The sequence below is a fragment of the Camelus bactrianus genome, chromosome 11 (genome assembly GCF_048773025.1).
Source record: "Camelus bactrianus isolate YW-2024 breed Bactrian camel chromosome 11, ASM4877302v1, whole genome shotgun sequence".
Taxonomy (NCBI): Eukaryota; Metazoa; Chordata; class Mammalia; order Artiodactyla; family Camelidae; genus Camelus; species Camelus bactrianus.
This window is the reverse complement of record NC_133549.1, coordinates 51,632,359-51,653,271: the sequence shown is the minus strand read 5'-3', so window position 1 is coordinate 51,653,271 and position 20,913 is coordinate 51,632,359. Positions and strand designations below refer to the sequence as shown.

The following is a 20,913-nucleotide window of genomic DNA, read 5'->3' as shown; positions in this document are numbered from 1 at the left end:
AAGAGCTGCACATTCTCAGCTACTCCTTTTGTTATTTCCAAAAGTTCTGGATAAAAAACAAACAAAAAATAAAAACAAACAAACAAAAACACGCTCTCCATAATGTTATTGGCAAGGTATCTGGTTTGGGTGGATTCCATTAAGTTACTGCAATCAAAATTCTTGCATCCTAATATGATTAAGCAATCAACAAAAGTAAAACAAGAAATGGCCAATAAGAGTTTTTTTGTTTGTTTGTTTTTAAATTCAGCCTAACTATCCAGGAACTGAAGAAATTGCAAGGAGAACAAAAGTAATTTGGCTTTGGGGGTCTATTACTTAGCAACATTTGTAAAGTATGATGACACCAAGATTGGCAAGAGCACAGGAAACAACGCTCCACTCACACTTGGGTAGGAGCAGTGTGAACCAGCAAGTTTTCCAGAGGACCGTTTGGCAGCTTATGAGACAAACCTTAATATTAAACATTCCTCTTTGGCTCAGCAATCCCACTTCCAGGAATTTAGCTTAGGGAAACCACTGGCAAATGTATACAAGATATGTGTTCACAAATGCTTATCACAGTGTACTTTACGTTGGAAAATAACTGTAAACTAAATGTCGAATGACTGGTGATTAGCTGGGTACATAATTATGCACATAATGGAATACCACACAGCAATTTTAAATGCTGATTTTAAAAATACTAAGTAGCATTGAAAGATAGTTATAAGCAGTTTCTAAATGAAAAAAAAAGCTACCAAATTGTGTACACAAAGTCTCACTTTTTAAAACTAAAAAATATAAACATACAAACAAGGTCTAAAAGGCTATGTAACAAAATATTAGAAGCTGTTGAGTCCCAGCATTATCAGATTATTTTAGATATTTGTTCACTGTTGAAATTTTAGAAAATACACAAACAAAAGGAAGATTTTTTTAAAACTACTTGATCAACACCAAGAGTGAACTGTAATGTAAACTGTGGACGCTGGGTGATTATGATGTGTCAACGCAGGTTCACCGATTATAAGAAATGGACCACTCTGGGTGGGGGGATGAGGGAGGCTATGCAGGTTTGCGGGCAGGTGTATATGGGAGATCTCTGCACTTGAATTTTGCTGTGAACCTAAAACTTCTCTAAAAAATGAAGTCTATTGGAAAAAAAAAAGTATCCAGCCCCGGCACAGTGCCACTTCTCTCATCTTTTATTGATCAAAGTGGCCCCAGAGCTGGCCAAGTTTCAGGGGCTAGAGAAATCTCCGCCTCTTGGTGGAGACCGGCAAGGTCACTTTGTATAGAACATGTGGGATAATACTGTTGTCACCATCTTTGGAAACTATAATCTTCCATTTAAAGATTTTTTTTTTTAAATCTCTATCAATCCTAAGAAAGTAAGAGAGAAAGAAAAAAAGCATTGAAAAGTGAGACAAACTGCACAAAGTGGAAAGTCCAGGAAAATCCAGATAAAATAGGATCTCAGAAAATCCAGGAAAGTCCAGATATGTAATAATCACAATTCAGAAAAATAAACTAAAATCACTCATTAAAAGATGAAGATTGTAGAAAACAAGTAAATAAAGCTATACGATATTCATAACAGACACCTCTAAAATGCAGGAACATGAAAGTTGAAAGAAAATGATAGAAAAATATATGTGGCAAATTATAACCTACAGACAGCTGAGTTAGCTGTATTAACATGAAAATACATAGATTTTTGAGACAAAAAATTCATTGTTAGGTATAAAGGGAGACACTACAAAAAAAAAAAAGAACTCTTGATAGTCTCAGTACATGGAGATAATATTGTTAGTATTTTTCACAATATTTTAAAGCTTCTAGTACCCACAGTGAGTAGAACCAAGACAGCATCTACCTTTAAAGAATGACCTTTCAGTCATGCTTATTTCTTATCATAGGTTTTACCTAGTGAAACGGGCTGAAGAAAATGTACCTGGATACGAACCATGGTTGACGTTGGGAAGTAAGTCCAATGTCTTCTGCTGGTTATGACAACTGGCTTTTACAGCTTTGATTTCTAAACTTTGGACGATTTAAATTAACCAGCATGATTTAATCTCTCTTATCAGTCAACCATCATCACCCTTGTCATCAGAAAGCCCTTATTAAGCACCTTGACTTTACACGGGGACAGACTAGACACAGAAGGAGAACTCACTGCACAACCGAGGTCTGTCCTTTACTGGAAAGGATCAGCACCAACGAGCTGACAGGAAGGGTGGAGAGGATGACAGCATCATGCTTCACAACAGCACACGAGAGGCAGAAGAGGAAAGAAATCCAGAATGTGGAAGTAGAGAGCGGGGCTTCACGAGCCAGAGTTAAGGCTCCTAGAGAAGGCATTTATAAAAGACATGATGAGAGGAGATGGAGAAAAGAGAATAGGTCAGGAAAGGTTGTTTAAGGGCATATACTGAGGTTTCTACATTTTTTCTCAGCGTGGGTTTAAGCACACAAAGGGGAGAACGCACAGGGTGGAATAGACAGCCATAGAGAATAGACAGACTTGATAATTCAGGAAGTCATAGTCAGAGATGGGAGAGAAGATTTACACACACACACACACACACACACCCCACACTGAGTTTTATAAGTCAGTATCCTTTGAATCAATTCATTTAATTTCATAAATTGGGCTTTTCTATGTGTGCTTATAAATTATTCCAATAGGCTAAACAAATCATTGTCCCTGTTTTTTTTTTTTCAATGTGCCTTGAAAGGATAACTCCTTTCTGTAATAAGAGGACTTGCATTGCATAAAACAGAAGACAATAGAGCAATCATTCAAAAACTCATGGGGGGAGGGTGTAGCTCAGTGGTAGAGAGCATGCCTAGCAAGCTCAAGGTCCTGTGTTCAATCCCCAGTACCTCCATTAAGTACATAAGTAAATAAGAACCTAATTACCTCCCCCCCACCAAAAAATGGTAATAATAAATAAAATTAAATTAAAAACATAAAGTGATGTTATTTTAAAAAGGAAGAAGAAAACTAGACATAAATAAAATTTTTTTAAAAAAAGGAAAACGTGCTCCAACCTTTCTTACAGCTCTGATGAATAGGAGACATGCTATGCAACTTGAGGAAGGAAATGACAGAAGCCAAGAGATAGAAGAAGGGAAGAGAAGTGGGACTAAGCCTGTCCTGTGGCGCCATGCTTCAGGAAATGAGTCAGTGTCCCCAGCTGCCACTCCCAGAGCCGCCTACACTAGGGCGACTGTGTGAGAAGGGGCTGACCACCACCCAGAGCCGCCATTCAGTTTGTCTGCCTGCCCTTAGGACTTTTCTTTTGGTGCAGACATTTGAAACCTGTTCTGTTTTCTCCCTTCGTCGTTTCTGCACACAGATGGTCTCTTATATCAGGATCTCCCAGGACTCCATGCTGTCTTCTCCATTGGACGAGATTCCTTCTTTGAGGTGCCTTCCAGAACCTCCCAAAGTGAATTCTGTGACTGCCACACAGCTTACATTTTAATTCAGAATTCAGAACATCCCAAACATGTTCTCCATGTCTGGGGAAAAATCGTTTACTATTTCTGCACACAGTAGTTATCAGGCAAAAAGAAATATTTTCCTTGCACAGATAGACCAACTGATGCAAATGGTGGTCTCACAATTGTAGAGGACATAATGGTTGAAGGAATAGTTCGTGCACATAGTTCATTTCATTCCTCAAGTCACCACTCTTCCTAACCCCCCAAGAGCCGCAGCTCCCATCCCCAGCTTAAAACATTTTAGTGATTTTCCAGTCCCCTTGATATAAAGACCAAAATCTTCACCATGCATCTAATCTCTACCCCTCACTTCAGTTTCCAACACCCTGCCCCACTGTCCTCTGCACCCTAGCCACACCAATCTTCTAACAGCCCCTCAAATGGGCCACAGGACTTTTACACAAGTTTTTCCATCTGTGCTAAATGTTCTTTCCCATCACCCATTTTTGCCAGTTAATTCATATCCTTCCTTTGGTTTTCAGCTTTATTGTCACCTCCTTGGGAAAGCCTTTCCCAATCTCTCTGACCAGGTCAAGTCCCTTTAAGATAGTTCTACATACCTTCCTTTCTTAGCACTTAACCCAGTCATAATTATACATGCATTTGTGTGACTATTTGATTACCTTTTGTCTCCAACAGCAGACTATAAGTTCTGTAAGAGCAACAGCTAGTACATTGAGAGTATGTCCAGAGTACTAGCTCAGTTTATGACATATATTCTATGATATTTAATAAATGAATGAATGCATCATAATCTCTATGTGGAGAGATGTTGCATCTTCATTTGAGAAATGTGGAAACTCAGTCTCAGATTTTATAGGATTTGCTCAAGGAGCATGAACAGGTATTTGATTCATGACTTCATGACCCTTTGCTGGAAATACATCACTCTAAGGACTGGAAAGCACTGCATGGCACAAAGTAGGTGCCTAGTACAGGCTTGCTGAATGAAGAAACGAAAACACAAATGAAAGTAGCAAGGAATAAATTATGAACTTCTACATGGTTTTCAGTGTGAAGAGAACAGTCTTGCCTGTGACCTTGGGCAGGTCACACCACCTTTCTAGGCCTCAGCTGAAGATTATACTAGGTGCTCTTCATGCTCTACAAGTCTGAGATTCTGAACTTCCACACTCCTCATACCTTGGGATTCTATCTAAAACCAGGCACCTACATATGGTGGCTGAGTTACTTAGCAGCCCAGATTTGACTTTACATTTTGGATCATTTTTAATGTATTCAAAGAGCAATTATCACTATGCAACAAGAGGCCATTGCAGGAGCAATTACATCAAGGATAACATATGGTGGCAATAGAAACCACAGAAAGTTACTGCAGTGTGGTAAGCACAGCAGATGGAAAAGCATGGTTATAACCTTGACAGCTGACCCTGGGACTTCTAGATGTTATATTGTTACATGCTAGGAAGCAAAGAATGTCTGGCCCCCAAAATAGCATTTTGAGTGTTCTCTTGGCATTGTTGAATGGTTCAGAAACTAACAAAAGGGAATCATGGATGATCTCCGTCATTCAGCCAAGAGTTATGTAGAAACTAGAAGGGAAAAGCTACTTTCTTCTCCCAACAAATTTGGAAATTCTCCATCTCACTAGTCCCACAAACATGCGCTTATCCTGTCTCCTAACCAAATTCCCCACAAAATTGCTCCAAAATCAAGAACTGGCTTGCCTTTCCACATGCATCTCTCACCCACCCCGTAACCTTACCCATACTCTGGCCTCCCAATGCAGGTTTTTCATGACTTCATGAGAAATCCCAGGGTTCCTTCAGATCCAATTCAAATGTCATTTCCTCTTTTAAGCTTTTCACAATGTTCCCAGGTAGAACTCCTCCAAATTCCCACAGCATTTATTTACGTCTAGGTAATAGCACTGAAGGCCATCTAACTTACATTATGATTACTTCTCCGTCTCCTGACCTTATCACCACACTAGCCTGTAAGACCCTTGAAGATAGGGACTATGCTTTATTCATCATAACACAGCCCAGTTGCAAGCCTGATATTTAGAAAGTCCATTAAGTTTAATGCTAGGCAGCATTAAACTTAATGGACTAATTCATCTAATCAGTAGATGAATTAACTATAATGAAAGAATGAGTTCTAATACATCAACGCACATAATAAAGTTTATTTTATCAGGGAGTTTTTATTAACTTCACTTTAATCCCAAAGAAGTAGCTTGAGAATGTTAAGCATTATGCCAATAATAGAGTTTTTAGAAGAGGTAGAATATTTCTCTAATTTTGCACACATTTCCTCATTTAATCTTCAAACAATCTTACAAGGTGTTATTATGCTCATTTGCAAACCGCATAGTTGAGGTGTAAGTAGATAAATTACATTTCCCAGGCCATAGGATTAGTAAGTGGCAAGGCTAGGACTTGAACTCAAGTCCTCAAACCTATACCTAAAACCTTAACCCTAAAATCTGAACTCGCCGCCACCGTGCTGTTCTCTCTGTCCTAGTCATAGGACCAACCCTTGTAACTGAACTGTGGTCATAGTCTTTAATGTTCTTCATCATCTCTTATTACTTTCAATTCACTGAATTTTACTCATATAGAAACTTATACTTAGAAATTTTATAATCCTCCCTGACAGACCCCTACCATGGTTATGGACAGTTATCAACATTTAAGAACTCATTCTATCCCTCAATTTTAGAGTAAGAAAACTGAGACACAGAATAATTAAGTAACTTGGCCAAAGTCATGCAGCTACTAAGAATGAGAGCCCGGAGTGAACCCAAGCCATTCGACTCTTACACCCATGTGACATCATTCACTTCCTTAGGGCATTTCTGAGTCATTTTGGAAGTCCACGTGTCAAGGTGTCTGGGTCTGTTACCCACCCAGGAAATGTCTGAGTCAGTTTAACTGCAGCAACCAAAATCATATGAATGCAAATGCCTTCTTTTCAAAGAAGGCAAAATTCACGTGTTTTTTTATGTATAAAATGGAGCTAAAATCTGTGCCCAGCTGTAATTTTACCTCATCTGCTTCCGTTAGGTGGTCGCAGTTCTGTTTTCATCACTAATTGGCACTGTCCTGTATTAGGCTTACTCCTTTTAGAAAAATACAGTTAAATAATCTCAAACTCATCATCACTTGCCTGGTTGGTCAGATTGTTTTCTCATTTCCGAGACATCGTTGTTCCCCACCATATATGAGATCTGAATACAGTAATAACCACTAGTGTTTACTGAATCTACCCTTAGTCAGACACTGTACTAAACTTCTTCTCCCACATCCGTCACTTAATCATTGTATTAGCCCTGATGTACAGGTGAGGATCTAAGCCCTGGGATGCTGAGAACCTTGTCTGAGGGCCCATGGCTGGATCCCAGATCAGGACTCAACCACTCAGCTTATTCTCAGCCTCTGCTGCCACTATTCCGGTCCCCTTTATTCCCCACTGTAATTAAGGAAAATTATCCAGACAGAATCTTTAAGAAAAGAGTAAATAGAGTACCTGATAAGGCCCAGGTCATCTCCATTCAAATCTACCAGTTTCAAGAGTACCATTTCCTTGTCTGTATTTGAAGAATACCTAGGTCAGCAAAACAAAGAAACTTAGTCAGTTCTGTGTTAGAGCCTGGCCCTCGTGTGCAGCAAACTGTAGAAGCTGACACAGAAATAAAAACCAAAATGCCTCCCTGTAAGCAAGGCTCCAGGGCACTCTGCCATCCTACAAAATACATCCAGGACCTCCTTTCTCAGCTAAAGAAATGGTTTGCAGCTGTGATCAGAGTTAGGGGCGTTAAGTCAGCTAACTGGAGATGAAATACACATTTTTATGTAATATATGCAGTATTATATAGCATGTATTTCTAATAATAAGAATTTGTCTTTGAAATTTCTACTCATCAAATTTTAATGGCATCACTTAAAAGTAGCAGGGAATATGCCAAATCAAAAGCATTTTGACCTGCAACTTAAACTTTTCTTTTATGCCCTTTCAAGGGAAATCAGATCATATTTTGTAAAACTCAGCTCTTGGAAATCTATTGAAAAATATGCAGACAAATGTAGAATGTCAGTGGGTCAAGCTGAACTGAGAGATTACTTTACTCTGCCTTAGTAGCTAAGTACTTCTCTTCTGTCACAAACCTGGTTCATCATTTAAAAATTTAAAAAAATAAATCATCTCCCTTAGTTGTTCCTTTCAGTTACACTAGTTCTGTCTTGCTCTTCATGCCAATTTCTTTCTCCCTCTTGCTATGTTGTCCTGTAAGTAAAATGCTTCCTTCTGAATAATGTAATGAAAAGAGCTACTCTTTAATTTAACAAATGTATTGTGCACATTATGTTTTACTGATGAAGAAGCTGAGAGCCGATAAGTTAAGGGAAGTAAGCCACTGAAGGTCACACAGCTAGGAAGTGATAAAGCTGAGACCATCTTCATGCCTGATTTGAAAGCCCAGATGCTTCACACACTCACACTGACTCCCACAGCAGCAAAGAGGGGAGACAACGTGCATGGCTGGCTGGTCTGTGCTTCTACATTCTCTTTTAATTTCTGTCTGCTTTAGATAATCAACATGTTTTTACCTTCTTTCAGCTTTAATAATCTTTTAGGATCTCACCATATCCATCAAGTAACAACCTTGTTCTTAGATTTTGTCGCTGTTTCCTAAAGGAAACACAGGAGTTCAATGTGACGACTGCCCCCTCACCTTGCTCTCTCTGATACTGGATTCTGAAGGTAGGAAGAAGGGCTCCGGTTGATCTGGGCACCATCCACATTTCCTTTATTGATAAAGATTTTGCCTGGTTTCATATTTCTGTGTGCTATTTCAATGCTCTGTGGGTTAAAATAAAAAGTCATAAAGTTAGAAATCCTGGTGGGAAGAAAGACTTAGTCAATATAAACAGAAGAGCCCTGTGGACAATTTCTTTGTCTCTAATTTGTCCCTGCTAATGGACGAAAGCTGGAGAACCACAGGGCAGGATGTAAACAGACATGGCCTTCAAGGTTGAGGTCGAGGAGTGCCATGTATAGGGAAGCACCTGAGTCTCTCAGGACTGCTCAGATAGGCACCGTCTGCCCTTTCAGGCAGCCCAAGTGCGAGACCTGACTCAGGCAACTCTCTGTCCCTGTCCCCACCAGCTAAGGCAGAGTTTTTCAAACTTTTTTGACTGAGAAACACAGTTATCAACACATTTTTCATCATAACTTAATACCCGTCAGTATGTGCGTCCTAAAACAAAAGTTCACCAAAAAACTACACCCCACGTGTCCTGCACTATGATACGTTTCAATCTATTTTACTTTAGAGGTTTCCTTTCTTTTTAAAGCTTATTGCAGGCCATGAAGTTGATTTCACAAAGCCAGTCATAGATGGCTTTTCACAGGTTGAAAAACATTGTTGTAAAGACATTTCTGCCTTTGCCAGTTGAATCCCTGGATGAAGGTAGGTGGGGAGGGAAGGCAGTGACTTTATGAGGAAAAGTAGAGAGGAACTCAACCTGAGATACAAAGGAATGAAAAAGAAAAAAAAATTAGCAAGAATTCTCTGCAAGAAAATTACCTGGAAGACAGGAGAGACAGGATATAAGCTACCCAAACCAGGGATGGGAGAAGACTTTGAGGGTGTCAGTTCAGAGACCCACGTCTGTCTAGGGCTGTTATAGAGGACTTGAAAAACGAGGGTGTGTGGTATAATTTGGATCCCCTTTTATGCTTTTTAGGAAATTCAAAGAAGGCTTGGAATTATTTGTAATTACTTTCAGTTCTTTGATGGGTTTCTTTTCATGTGACTTTGCACAGACAGCAGACCATGTGGGGCCCTGTAATTTATACAGGTCACATGCAAAATGCTTTTTTTCTCTTTAGGTGACTGCATGAGGCTTTCTGCCGTAGACCCCTGCGTCTCCAAATCAATCAGTGTCTCAGGCCTAACAGCCCACAGCTAAGGGCCAGAAGCTCCAAGGGAGTCAGGAAGGAGAAAGGGAGGAGGTTCTAAGACTGTGCTCAGACCGAGATCCTACAGGGACTCTGACACCAAACCACTGCTGAAGCACTGTAAGCAATGCTACAGAACAGCTCCCCCTGGGGATTTTCACCTACCTTCACGATACCAGTGACCATGTACTCAAAAGTGCGATTGCTAAATCCTTCACTGGCAATTACAAATACAGTGTACTGGAAATAGCCTGCAGGAGCTGAGTGTGTGTGAGTGCCACTCAGGATAACATTGTCCCTTCGGTACAGGGAGCCATATTTACTCTGCAGTCTGTTCAGGACCTTTAAGACGGAAAAAAATAAAAATAAAACAGAACTAAGAAGAGGGGTAACATAGGACCCTGGAATAAGAAAAAAGTCTGATGAGCCTAATCACTGGTTCACATCCACGACATCCCTGACAAGTGGCCCCTCACTCTATGCTTGCATTTATCCCCTCAGCCACAACATCAACAATATGGCAATCAGCATTTTCTAGATTCATGCTGTATGCAAGCACAGTGCTAAATATTGCACACACTATGTCATTTAAAAATCTTTATAACAACACCAAGAGGTAGGTATTTTTAATCTTTTAGTTGAGATGTGTACAGAAGTTAAATAATCTGCCCACTGATCTAATAAATATCAGAGTCAGAATCTAGATCCAAGTCTTTCCGACAATAGAACCAATATTCTCACCTACTCATCGTCCAGACACTGTTTGAGCACTAGGAATATATGAGGTCCCTACCCTGAGGAAGTTTTTGTTCTAGTGAGAAAGATAAATAAATACATAATATTATATTGTTATATATCATATTATAATATATCATATCATTATGTCATATATCATATCATGTAATATTATATCATATAGTGAAAAATACTATGAAGAAAACTATTGCTGAATAAAGAAAAAGAGAGATAGGTGTTAGTGGGGAAAGCTCTCTCCAAAGATGTTTTCTCTCATCAGAGGTTTAAATGATGAGCTGGTCGTGCAACACCTGAGTGGGGTGAGGATGGGAAGTATCCTGGGAGCAGCGAACAGACAGTGCAAAGGCCTCTTTACTCTACTGCCTCACTTCCCAAAATGAAGAACTCAATGTTCCCAGACACAGACATTCACACTTATTGGTCTGGGGGAAGCCACCCACTATCCTGCTGTGACCTGAGAACACCCAGCAACCCTGTGGAGTGGCCCATGAGGAAAGGAACCATCTTGTCAGCACTAAATTGCTAGCCATGTGGTGAGCAACCACTGAGGTGGATCCCTCAGCCTCAGTGAAGCCTTCTAACAAGTGCAGCCCAGCCCACCTCTTAGTTCAACCTCATGATACAGAAGTGATGATATGTGACTTCTATTCTAATGTAAGTCAGAATCACCCAATGCAGCCATTCTAGGATTCCTTATCCACCAAAATCCTAAGCAATAACACATGATTATGATTGCTTTAAGCCACTGAGTTTTCTGGATGACTTGTACAGCAATAGATCCCTAGTACAAAAAGACCCGGTAAATGTTCATTGGATTACAAAATCAATGAACATCCAAATGAATGAATAGCATCTTTGTGTGGCTCACACACATCAAGAAAACAACAGAGAGAAAATTAGTGATATTGTTGAGTATCTCTTTTTTTGGCTCAAATGTCTTTTTTATTGAAATATAACTGACTTAAAATATTATGTTAGTGCTGAGTACCTATTTCTATTTCTGCTTTAATCAGCTGAAATCTGAAGTTTGGTATTATTGTAGTTTCTTTGAGAAAGATGTTTTGACTTTTTAATGTAAAAAATTATTAAAATGATCCAGCAAAAATGTCAAACCCAGAGCAACCTTCCTCAATGTAAGATACGATCACCCAACACCAGGGACAATGATGAAAGCTCATTTATGGCAGAGATGGAAAATACTGCTCTCTCACGCACTCAGTCCTACTAATTGGTGGTTATTGTCAAAATCAGTGTGTTGAGAAGGATTCTGAATCCAAATTTGGGCTTGGCAAAAAAATAGTGCCTTTTCTGATTAGCAGTGCTGTCAACCATGTGGGGTATGCTGATAAACTGCCTCTCTGAAGAAAGAAAAAGCCCTCATTTGTATTGTTTGCTAATTTCTGTAGTGTAAATACTCCCCACCATAGTGAATTTCAAGCTACCAAAAGTTTAACCACCAGCTCACAAAGTTCCTGAGTAATTAACCATCAGCTGTCATGAGCTGGTACAAGCCGGTTTCAGCACACCAATGGCCCACAAGGGAGCAGCAGCAACTGATGTGTTATATACTTAACATACTTAAACACATCCATTCAACCTCTTCTATTTTAGGTGAAGAGCTACACCACCCTCATTCTCATCATGTGGCCACTGAATCAGGAAGATCTTACAAACCATCTTGCCTCTTTAACCTCTCCAAGCCCCAAACACTGCTAGGTTACCACATCCACATAAGCAATCATGTGATACCAGGCAAATGTGGAAAGCAAGTATGATATAACTAGGCCAACGTTACTGCCTGCCTTCTCCATCCTAGTAAGTATCCATGTTCCTTCTGTTTAATCCTAATTCCCGTACCAACTCTTCATCACTCTTACATACTCTTTCACACAGTAACTACTACTGTTGCTTCATGAAGAAGTATCTGTAAGGAGAAGAGGAAATGATTAATGAAGGGACATCATGAGAGCGTAATTAAAATCAAAAGCCGATGTTCTTACAGTTCTGTAACCAAGACAAGAAAGTAGTGGAAAAGAAAGAACTACCAATAAACTTTAAAGCTCCCCTAACTCCACCCATTTTTATTCCTAAAGAACTGTAATGTTAGCTTGAATTTTAAAAGAAAAAGACTACAGAAATCCTAAACTATAATCTCTGACAGGAGTCAGACATGTGGGACTTCTGGGGAAAAAAGAAAAAGTTTAAAAACTCAGTCATCTAGTAACAGTGCCTGTAAATGGCCATTATAAGCAGCATGTTTCCTACTTCATGAAAGGAGGGGTACTTTAACTTAAGGCAAAGAAGTCACATTCATGTCTACAACTCACTTCTTTGTCTTCAATTTGCATACCATTTCCTATTGCTGATACTCTTGGGAACAGGACATAGAAAGAGCTGGAATTAGTGGTTTGGTTTGGTTTGGTTTGTATATACACCCGAGAGTGGAATTGCTGGGTCATATGGCAGTTCTATTTTTAGCTTTTTGAGAAGCTTTTATACTATTTTCCACAGTGGCTGCACTAATTTATTAATATAAACAGTATATGAGGGTTCCCTTTTCTCCACATCCTCAACAACGTTTGTTATTTGTGTTCTGTTTGATGATAGCCATTCTACAGGTATGAGGTGATACCTCATTGTGGTTTTGATTTGCATTCCCTGATAATTAGCACTGTTGAGCATCTTTTCATGTGCCTGTTGGCCATCTGCATGTCCTCTTTGGCAAAATGCCAAACATTCAGCTCTTCTGCCCATTTAGTTGGATTGTTTGTGTTTTTCTGATGTTGAGTTTTATGAGCTGTTTACATAAGTTGGATATTAACCTCTTATGAACTGTATCATTTGCAAATATTTCCATTGACAGAAATGAAAAGACAACCTACTAAATGGGAGAAAATCTCTGCTCTTTCTTTCAAGTTACTCACTGAAAGGGAGGCCTGTTTCTCTCTCTCCCTGCCCTCCTCTGCATCTTACGGGCTACCTGCCCAAGACCTCCCATGCACCTTCCTGCTAAGCTCAATTTCCCCCACAGGTGGGTAACACGGTCTAAATTGGTGGAAACTCATAGAAGAGCCTGAATTTTCTACAATACAGTTTAGAGATGAAGAGAGCTAACACCATAATCTTTTTAAGTCTTATTATGGAAAATTTCAAACACATACAAAAACAATCAGAATAGTAAAATGAAACCTCCATTTGCCTTCCACCCAACTTCAGCAACTTATGGCCGACCTCATGTCAGAGTTGTATTTTAATTCTCATCTGATTCCTTAAATCTATTCTCAGTTGTCTAAAAACCTGAGGGAAGGGTTAATGATTAATTGGCCTCTCAGCCTTCTAATGAGGAAGATTAAATGAGAGAATGTAAGTGAAGGTCACCTGGAACATGATAAGTTTACAAAAAATATTAGCATTAGTAATGATGATGTGCCATCAGTAGAGTGGAAAGCAAGTTTTGACCAAGATGACACAGACTGGAATAATGAGGATCACTCTCCTCATTCGATTATCTGCTAGATTGTCAAGAACTTACAACATTGAGGGCACTAGAAACTCACTGGATGAGAAATCAGGAGACCTTACTGTCAAATTCACCTGCAGGCTTTTCTTTAAATCATGTCCTTCTCTCTGACCTTAGTCACTTACCTCCAGTCTGAGTCGCTGTGACACCATGCCTATGTCAATGCTGACAAACACCACTCGATTGGACCCATCGGGTTCCGCCATGACGAACGCACGACTGTACAACCTCGTGAGGAGGCCCTGTGCAGTCTGGCCAGTCTTGCTGTAGCCCATCTAAAGAGGAAGAGAGAATCATAGCCACTCCTTCTCACTCCCCTGCTATTATACAACCAGGCACAGACATACAACAGTAAACCACTTAGGAAAGGCCAAGAAAACAATCCACATAACACTGTGGCTCCAAATGAGGCAGTATAAATAAAGAATAAAGCCAACATCACAAAACAGGCTTAACTCTTCTGTGTAGAAAAATATAAAGGCAAAGCAATGCTCAGGTTGGCAGAAGCTATCCACTGGCCCATGGGCAAGGAAGGAACTGGTGTCTCAGGAATTCTGTTACTCTACTGGAGACCTATCAGGGCTTTTTTGTTCTTTGAAAGAAAACCTTTTCTCCTGCTTATCTGAGGGACTGCAGAAGCAAATACTTCCCCTGCCATCATCCCACATTCCCAGGAATACCCAGCAGACTGGAGCTCCCCTGACTCATTTGGTGTGTGACTTTTTTTTTTATGAAGCAAATAGTTTCTTTATGACTAACTAATCCTTATTAAGGGTGTCTCACCCTGGCTTTTACTACGTTGTCTCTCCCTCAGCCAAGTCAGATCACTATACCTACAGCCCACCTATACGAGCCACACGCAGGCCTTCAGAGTGGTCCCTCTCCTGCCTGCCTTACCCTTCACGTGAATCTTCATTTAAGGTTTACATCCCAGAGTCACTTTTCAGAACAGACAACAGGGAATAATTCCTAGAAACTAAAGACTACTTGGTAGGAGGGAGAAAAATGCCATCAGGCAACCTCAAGCTCTGATTTCCTAGGGAAGGGCTGATAGAAATGGATATGTCAACCATCAGAGCCAAGAAGTTGAAGCCAGCGGCCAGTAGGTCACACCTGACCCACAGGAGAGTTTTACTTGGCTAATACAGTGTTGGACCATACTAGGTTTCCAGGTTTAACTGAAGTGGCTTACATTTTCCAGCTGAGAGATTTAAATCCTCAGATCTTCAATCCAAAAATTTTCTTGCTTGTCTTGAAAAAACGGAGTTAGGGCAGCCCTAGGTCCACACTCTTATATGGTAACAATCAGCTAAAGCCATGCAACTTTCCAGTTGCACTTTAGTCCCCGTCACTTTCTATTGCCCCCCAAACTGAGGATTTACTAGACATTTAATACCTTACACGGGTCTGTCTCAGTTATTTATGGTACATGCCTATCCCTTGTAGTATTTTGATTTGTGCCCTCTGCCACTTCCACTCATAAAAAAAAATGGCCAAATGATGTTACAAGGGAGTTGTGGTTAAATAAAAGTTCTCCTTTTCCTTATAGTATGATATTCATAATGTTAGAAGGCAGTGAATTCAGTCAGAAAGATTATGACATAATAATTAGGAATAAATGCAGGGTGCAAAAAATAAATAATAAAGTTACTTGTTTCACAGTGTCCTTGAGGATCTCGTAATTTACCTACCAAATTGATATCTGCTACTTGTCCTGTGCAGTCAGCTCGTCCAACGCCAATGTGGTAGCCGCTGAAGTTCTGAAACAGAGTCGGCTCTGGGGTGCTGGGGGTTGGAGACACCAGAGTGGGTGTGGGGCCCTGGGCGAGGGTTGTTGAGCCTTGAGGGGCCATGGAGCCCTCGGTGGCCGGAGAGCTCTGAGTGGTCAGCAAGCCTGAATCTAAATACAGAATAGGAGTGTTGTAGAAATAACATCTCCGCCCACTGATTTGTTGGCATCAATTACAACACACAGATTCAGGTTCCTAAGGAAGAATATTCACTTTTATTTAAGATATATGATGAGAAACATCTCAGGAACTTATTTTGTATCATAATTCTGAGGAGGATCTTTATCTTGGACTGGAGATGTTCAGCCCCACAGTCAAGGTCTCTGTCAAATGTCCTTCGACTTCTCACAAGCCATTCCTCGTCAAACCCATCACCCTTCACTCACTTACCCTGTACTTCTATTCCAGCCAGACGAATCAGGTGCCAGGTTCCTGGCACACAGTCTACAAAGTCCAGCCTCTGGGGATTTGCTCCTACCAATCTCTCCATCCAGAGACCTTACTCCTTTCTGGTCCCCCGATCAATCTCCATCAGAGCTGGTTCATTCCCATCACACCCAGATCCAGCTCCACCTCGCCTCTCCAGGATGCTGCCCCAGCTGTCTCTATCCTTCTCTGATCCTCCTCAACCTCCTGAAAAAATTTATTCTCCATGCAACCTAGATCACTGTACACTTGTTAACATAGTTCCACCTTATTTTAATTATTATCATATCACCGTATATACATAGGTTTGTGTAACATATATATTTCATATTAATATCTCACAGACACACACACGAGTGTCAAGGGAGGCAGAATGGCATAGAAACTAAGAGGGCAGGTATCAGAAACAGTCTGTGTCTGAAAACTGACTCCACCTGACTTTACTAGCTGAACAAATGACTTACCCTACTTTACCCCAATTTTTCTCATGTATACCATGAAGATGTAATACCCTACTTAATAGGCTGGTTTGAACAATAAATATGTTAATACATATTCAAAATTTAGAACAATGACTGGCATATAGCTTTGACTTTATTTACATATTTAGACATCTTACATATACATTGTATTTGTTTGTTTGTTTCCACCCTAGACAATAGCCAGGGGTGGCCAAGGCAACAAATGTGGGTGTCACAATGCATTAGTGTCAGAATGTACTCAGGCAAGAGATAAATAGTAAACTCCTTCTGGGATCCTAGAATTTGGGAGCTCAAGAAAACTTAGAAATCACATAGTCCAATCTCTTCCATTTTATGTATAAGAAAACTGAAACCCAGAGAAATGACTTAACCAAGAATTCATGCAGAACGTATGATGAGTCAAGTGCCCAACCCGGACCCTTCAACTCGGAATCTGGTGCTCTTTCATCCACATCCTTAGTATAGTTAGAATCCATGTTTTCTCATCCCCAATCACATTTTCCAAGAGACATCAGTATTGCGAGGAAGGAAATAGGCACCTTTGCTATTGCCTCATTGATATCAACACAGGAATGTAGCACCACCCAAAGCCAGATCTAATCCCGTAGTCAAGGGGATTCTCTCTAATCTCAGCGTCTCAGTTTCCACATCTATAAAACGATACTAAGACTAGCATCTCCCTTTATGGGAGTTTTGTGAGAATTAAATGAGAAATTTATGTAGAACTTATTATAATGCTTAACACGAAGTAACTTTTCAATTAACAGAGAATTCAACTATGAGAATAGTTACTATAATTATTAATAACGTCCCTCAGTCTAAGGCTCTTGATTTTCTAATTTTAAGAGCTAAAACTAAGTAAATCCTATGGGTTCTTTCATTTCTAATGGGCAAAAATCCACTTGGCCCACTCCCAGGAAAGAGGATTTCTGTTCCTCTGAGTTTGCCGGGAATTCAAAGCATGAGGACAGGTAGAGAATATATTGGAAAAGAGAAGAGGCCACAAAAGAGAAAACTGAGGTGAAAAATGCCACCTCCTTCTCCACTGGGCCTGAGGTCAGCCCTGCCTTTACTTTGGTGGAAGCATTCAATCGCCACCTGGCCTCCCTACTTGTTTATCAGGTATATAACCTGTCATCAAAGTAGAGGCCCCATCAAAGACCCATGAACCCAATATTGCCTGTTAAGTGTAGCCTAGATAGACCTTTAGTTTTTGAAAACTATCATTAAAAAATGAATTAAAAGATGTCTAGAACCCTCCCCCAATTTCCAGTTTCCCTTGAAAACTCAGGAGAGTTGAGTCCATGTGACATCAGGACAACAAGCAGCTGGCACTCAGGAGGGGCTGTGGACAGACACCCCATCACCAGAATCATTCCCGCCCCAAGCCTGGTCCACCTCCCCACCCCCTCATTTATGGAACTTCATTGTTCCTCATACGATGTGAGTTCAAAGCCCCCTTCTCTAAAGCTTTTTACAAACTAATTGACACTCACTGAGTCTTTCATTTTCTTTTTGCCCTCAGAGAAAATGATGCCAGAAAGGAGGCAAAGAGAAAAAGAAGAGGCTGAGGGAAAAAGCTCACATAACTGGGCCTTGAAGAATCCTGAACTGTGCTTAGATCAGTAGAAAAGTGAGACAAATAAGTGCGTGTCAGAATGCCTGTCAACTGGCTATTTGAGGGCAAAGGTAAACTTGATAAAAACTGCTATCAGTGCAGAAAGGGCAATCAATGTAAAGGGTAGATGACCATCCCAGGCTGCTTAAGTGCACAGTGAACTGCCCTGTTATCACCATTATCAGCTGACACTGTTTCTTGCCTTAATCAAGAAATTTCCAGGCTAGGAGTAGCATCCAAAAAAACCCATGACACTTTTACCTTTGTGATTTTCAACGGTCCCACTGGTGATAAACAAGAGGGTGAGAAGGGCCACTGTGATCCCAGTCATCATCACAAGGAGGAAAACCAGGAATGCCTCTAACATGGAAAAGGTGCGTTTGGCCATTTCTCCTGAGAAAAAGCAGAGATGGATGAAGAAATATGGAAGAGGAAAAAAACAGACAGAGGTCGCCAACTAAAATACGTATGCATCAAGCCGTCCAAGGCTAAGATGTCCGGGCTCTTTCATCTGAACAGACCACACCAGGGATGGCGAGTGCAGAGCACTTGGCACTGGTTCCACATCCCAAGTCTGCAGAGGACAACACCAATCAATTACAGCATCTTTGATGAGCTCAGATGGCGTTGTCAATTCCTTCTCAGCACGGTACTCATCCTGGAAGCCGGCACCCATCTTTCGGCCTTGGCGACTAAGCTAAAATCTATTTGTATTCTTCAGATATATCGTACTGCTTTCATTTATAGCAATGATGCTCTCTGTGCATGGGTCCAGGTTGGAGCACTTCTTTCAGCAGGGATAACTGATGTACCCACACTGCTTGTACTTGTGAGAAAGCTGACTGGGGTTAGGGCTATACTCTGTGGCCATGGAATAAGTAAAATTATCTTGCCCATGTGGAGGTGAAAAACGTAACTTTGGCCTTTAAACTTCATATCCTAAGCGGGGTGTGGAGGGTATAGCTCAGTGGTAGAGTGCGTGCTTAGCATGCACAAGGTTCTGGGTTCAATCCCCATCACCTCCATTAAATCAATCAATCAATCATATTACCTCCCCCCCCCCCAAAAAAAACAGGGGAAAAAAACCCTTCATGTTCTAACTTCCAATTACTACCTGAATAGAATAGGAAATAGCATAGAAAAGGGGACTGGCATGCCATTGCATTCTACAAAAGCAGAAAATGTCCTTATAGATTCCTTAAGATACATTAGCAGTAGAATTCATCATCACTTAGAGGGACTTTAGAAGCTAAAAATCCACATATTAGAGCAGGAGATAGTATAATATGATGGTTGGAAACTGGATTCTGACATTTGGTGCCAGAGGTTCAAATCTCATTTCTGCCACTTACTGATGACCTTGGGAAATCATCCTTAACACTGAGCCTCAGTTTCCCCATCTGTAAATAAGGATATGATGGTGATAATTTTAAGTATCTATCTTGTAAGTTTTATAAAAATAAGATGAGATGACACAAGAATAATTTATTTGTTCCATGGAATGTAATAAGTGTTTAGAATGTTAGCATTTAGCATTAGGTTCCAAAACAGCAAAGACTCCGTGCTGCTCCCTGTCCTTTAAGAGAGTTTACGACAGACAAATACTAAAGAATTACTGGAATCAGAGGTGGGAACTTCAGAGTCCATCTTCTTAACCTTAAGGAAGCTTAAGTAATAAGATGGAACTGGAATCCGAAGACTTGCCTCTCAAATGGGTAAAATGTGGCTAAGATGCTGCCATCTCCAAGAGTTGTGAAGTGGCAACAAACAGATGTGTTTGGTATGGCCCGATTTTTTGTTTCATTTTGACTTAGTCAACAAGATAAAAGACAGAACTTACAGTTTATGTGTAAAAATAGAGTCTACATTTACAAATCAAGAATACATTTCAAAATATTTCATAAAATATGGCAACACTGAGCCAGCATCCCCATGTGCCAAGAGGTTTGTAAAACCTAATCACTTTAAGACAATAGACGCTCAGAGAGAAAAAAAAAACTTCATAATGGTGAAGATCTTGAGAAGGGATACATTTATTCTCAAAATAGGACAATCTTGTGAGTGGCTGTCTAATTTCCATCTCCATAAAGCTTGACTCTTGCCGTTTATGCAGTAATCACTGGTAGTATAGTTTCTTCTGGTTTAACATGAAGGCTGCCTGTGTGATTGAGATTCCTAGATCCCCTACCTTTATGTGTCTGTTCATGATGGGCCACCATTATTATATTAACCTGAGGAAGTTTCCATTCCCTGCAACCAGAGGAACCCACCTAAAACAGTGTTCTTCTAAACCTCTTTCCATGCATATGTAATATAAAATTTTCTTTTACAAAATCAGATCATATGATATAAATGTTTATGTACTGATTGTTTAACAATATATGTTAAATGTCTATCTATAACAACAAATGTTTGTATATAGTAAAAAATATATATATATATATAAAACCAAAAACAAACAAAAAAACCTTAGTGGCTTTAGATGGGGCATGCCTTCTCTAACCTGCCACTGTCTCTACCCAGTGGGCCTTATGTAAGTTGCTACCTGGTCTTTGTAATAATTTTATTTTGCAAACCCTGGACTAAAGGTTAAAAGTCAATCTCCTAGCAAACACTTCAGAGGCAGGGCTGAACTGGGAATAGACAAAGAGCCTGGAACCTCTTCTCAAATTTCCTAGTTATGTGTAGGCTTTCCTCAACCATTTATCACCACCATGATCACCTTCACCACCACCATCAGGGACAACTTCAAATTTAGAGCAAAACAAATTAGTTCTGTGTCTTGATCCCAACTTTCACTGTTAGCTCTGAGTCTGAAAGCATATCTAAGATATGCTTCTGAATTCTGGATGATTCAAAGAGGTTTACTACTCATTAGCTGTTCTTTCCATTGCAAATTTC

The 20,913-nt window shown here is 40.1% G+C and overlaps 1 protein-coding gene across 4 annotated transcripts in view; it reads right to left on the bottom strand.

Annotated features, from left to right (window-relative positions):
• LOC105081868 (putative neutral ceramidase C) overlaps positions 1 to 20,913 on the bottom strand; it is an 82,088-nt gene that overhangs the window by 39,601 nt on the left and 21,574 nt on the right. For all 4 annotated transcript variants that reach the window (XM_074374013.1, XM_074374015.1, XM_074374014.1 and 1 more), the window contains exons 3-8: positions 18,274 to 18,405; positions 15,388 to 15,596; positions 13,822 to 13,971; positions 9,586 to 9,762; positions 8,192 to 8,319; positions 6,988 to 7,065 (exon numbers count right to left, since the gene is read on the bottom strand). In XM_074374013.1, coding sequence (XP_074230114.1) covers positions 6,988 to 7,065; positions 8,192 to 8,319; positions 9,586 to 9,762; positions 13,822 to 13,971; positions 15,388 to 15,596; positions 18,274 to 18,400 — 869 coding nt within the window. In that variant the 5' untranslated portion in view covers positions 18,401 to 18,405. The remainder of the gene's footprint in view (positions 1 to 6,987; positions 7,066 to 8,191; positions 8,320 to 9,585; positions 9,763 to 13,821; positions 13,972 to 15,387; positions 15,597 to 18,273; positions 18,406 to 20,913) is intronic.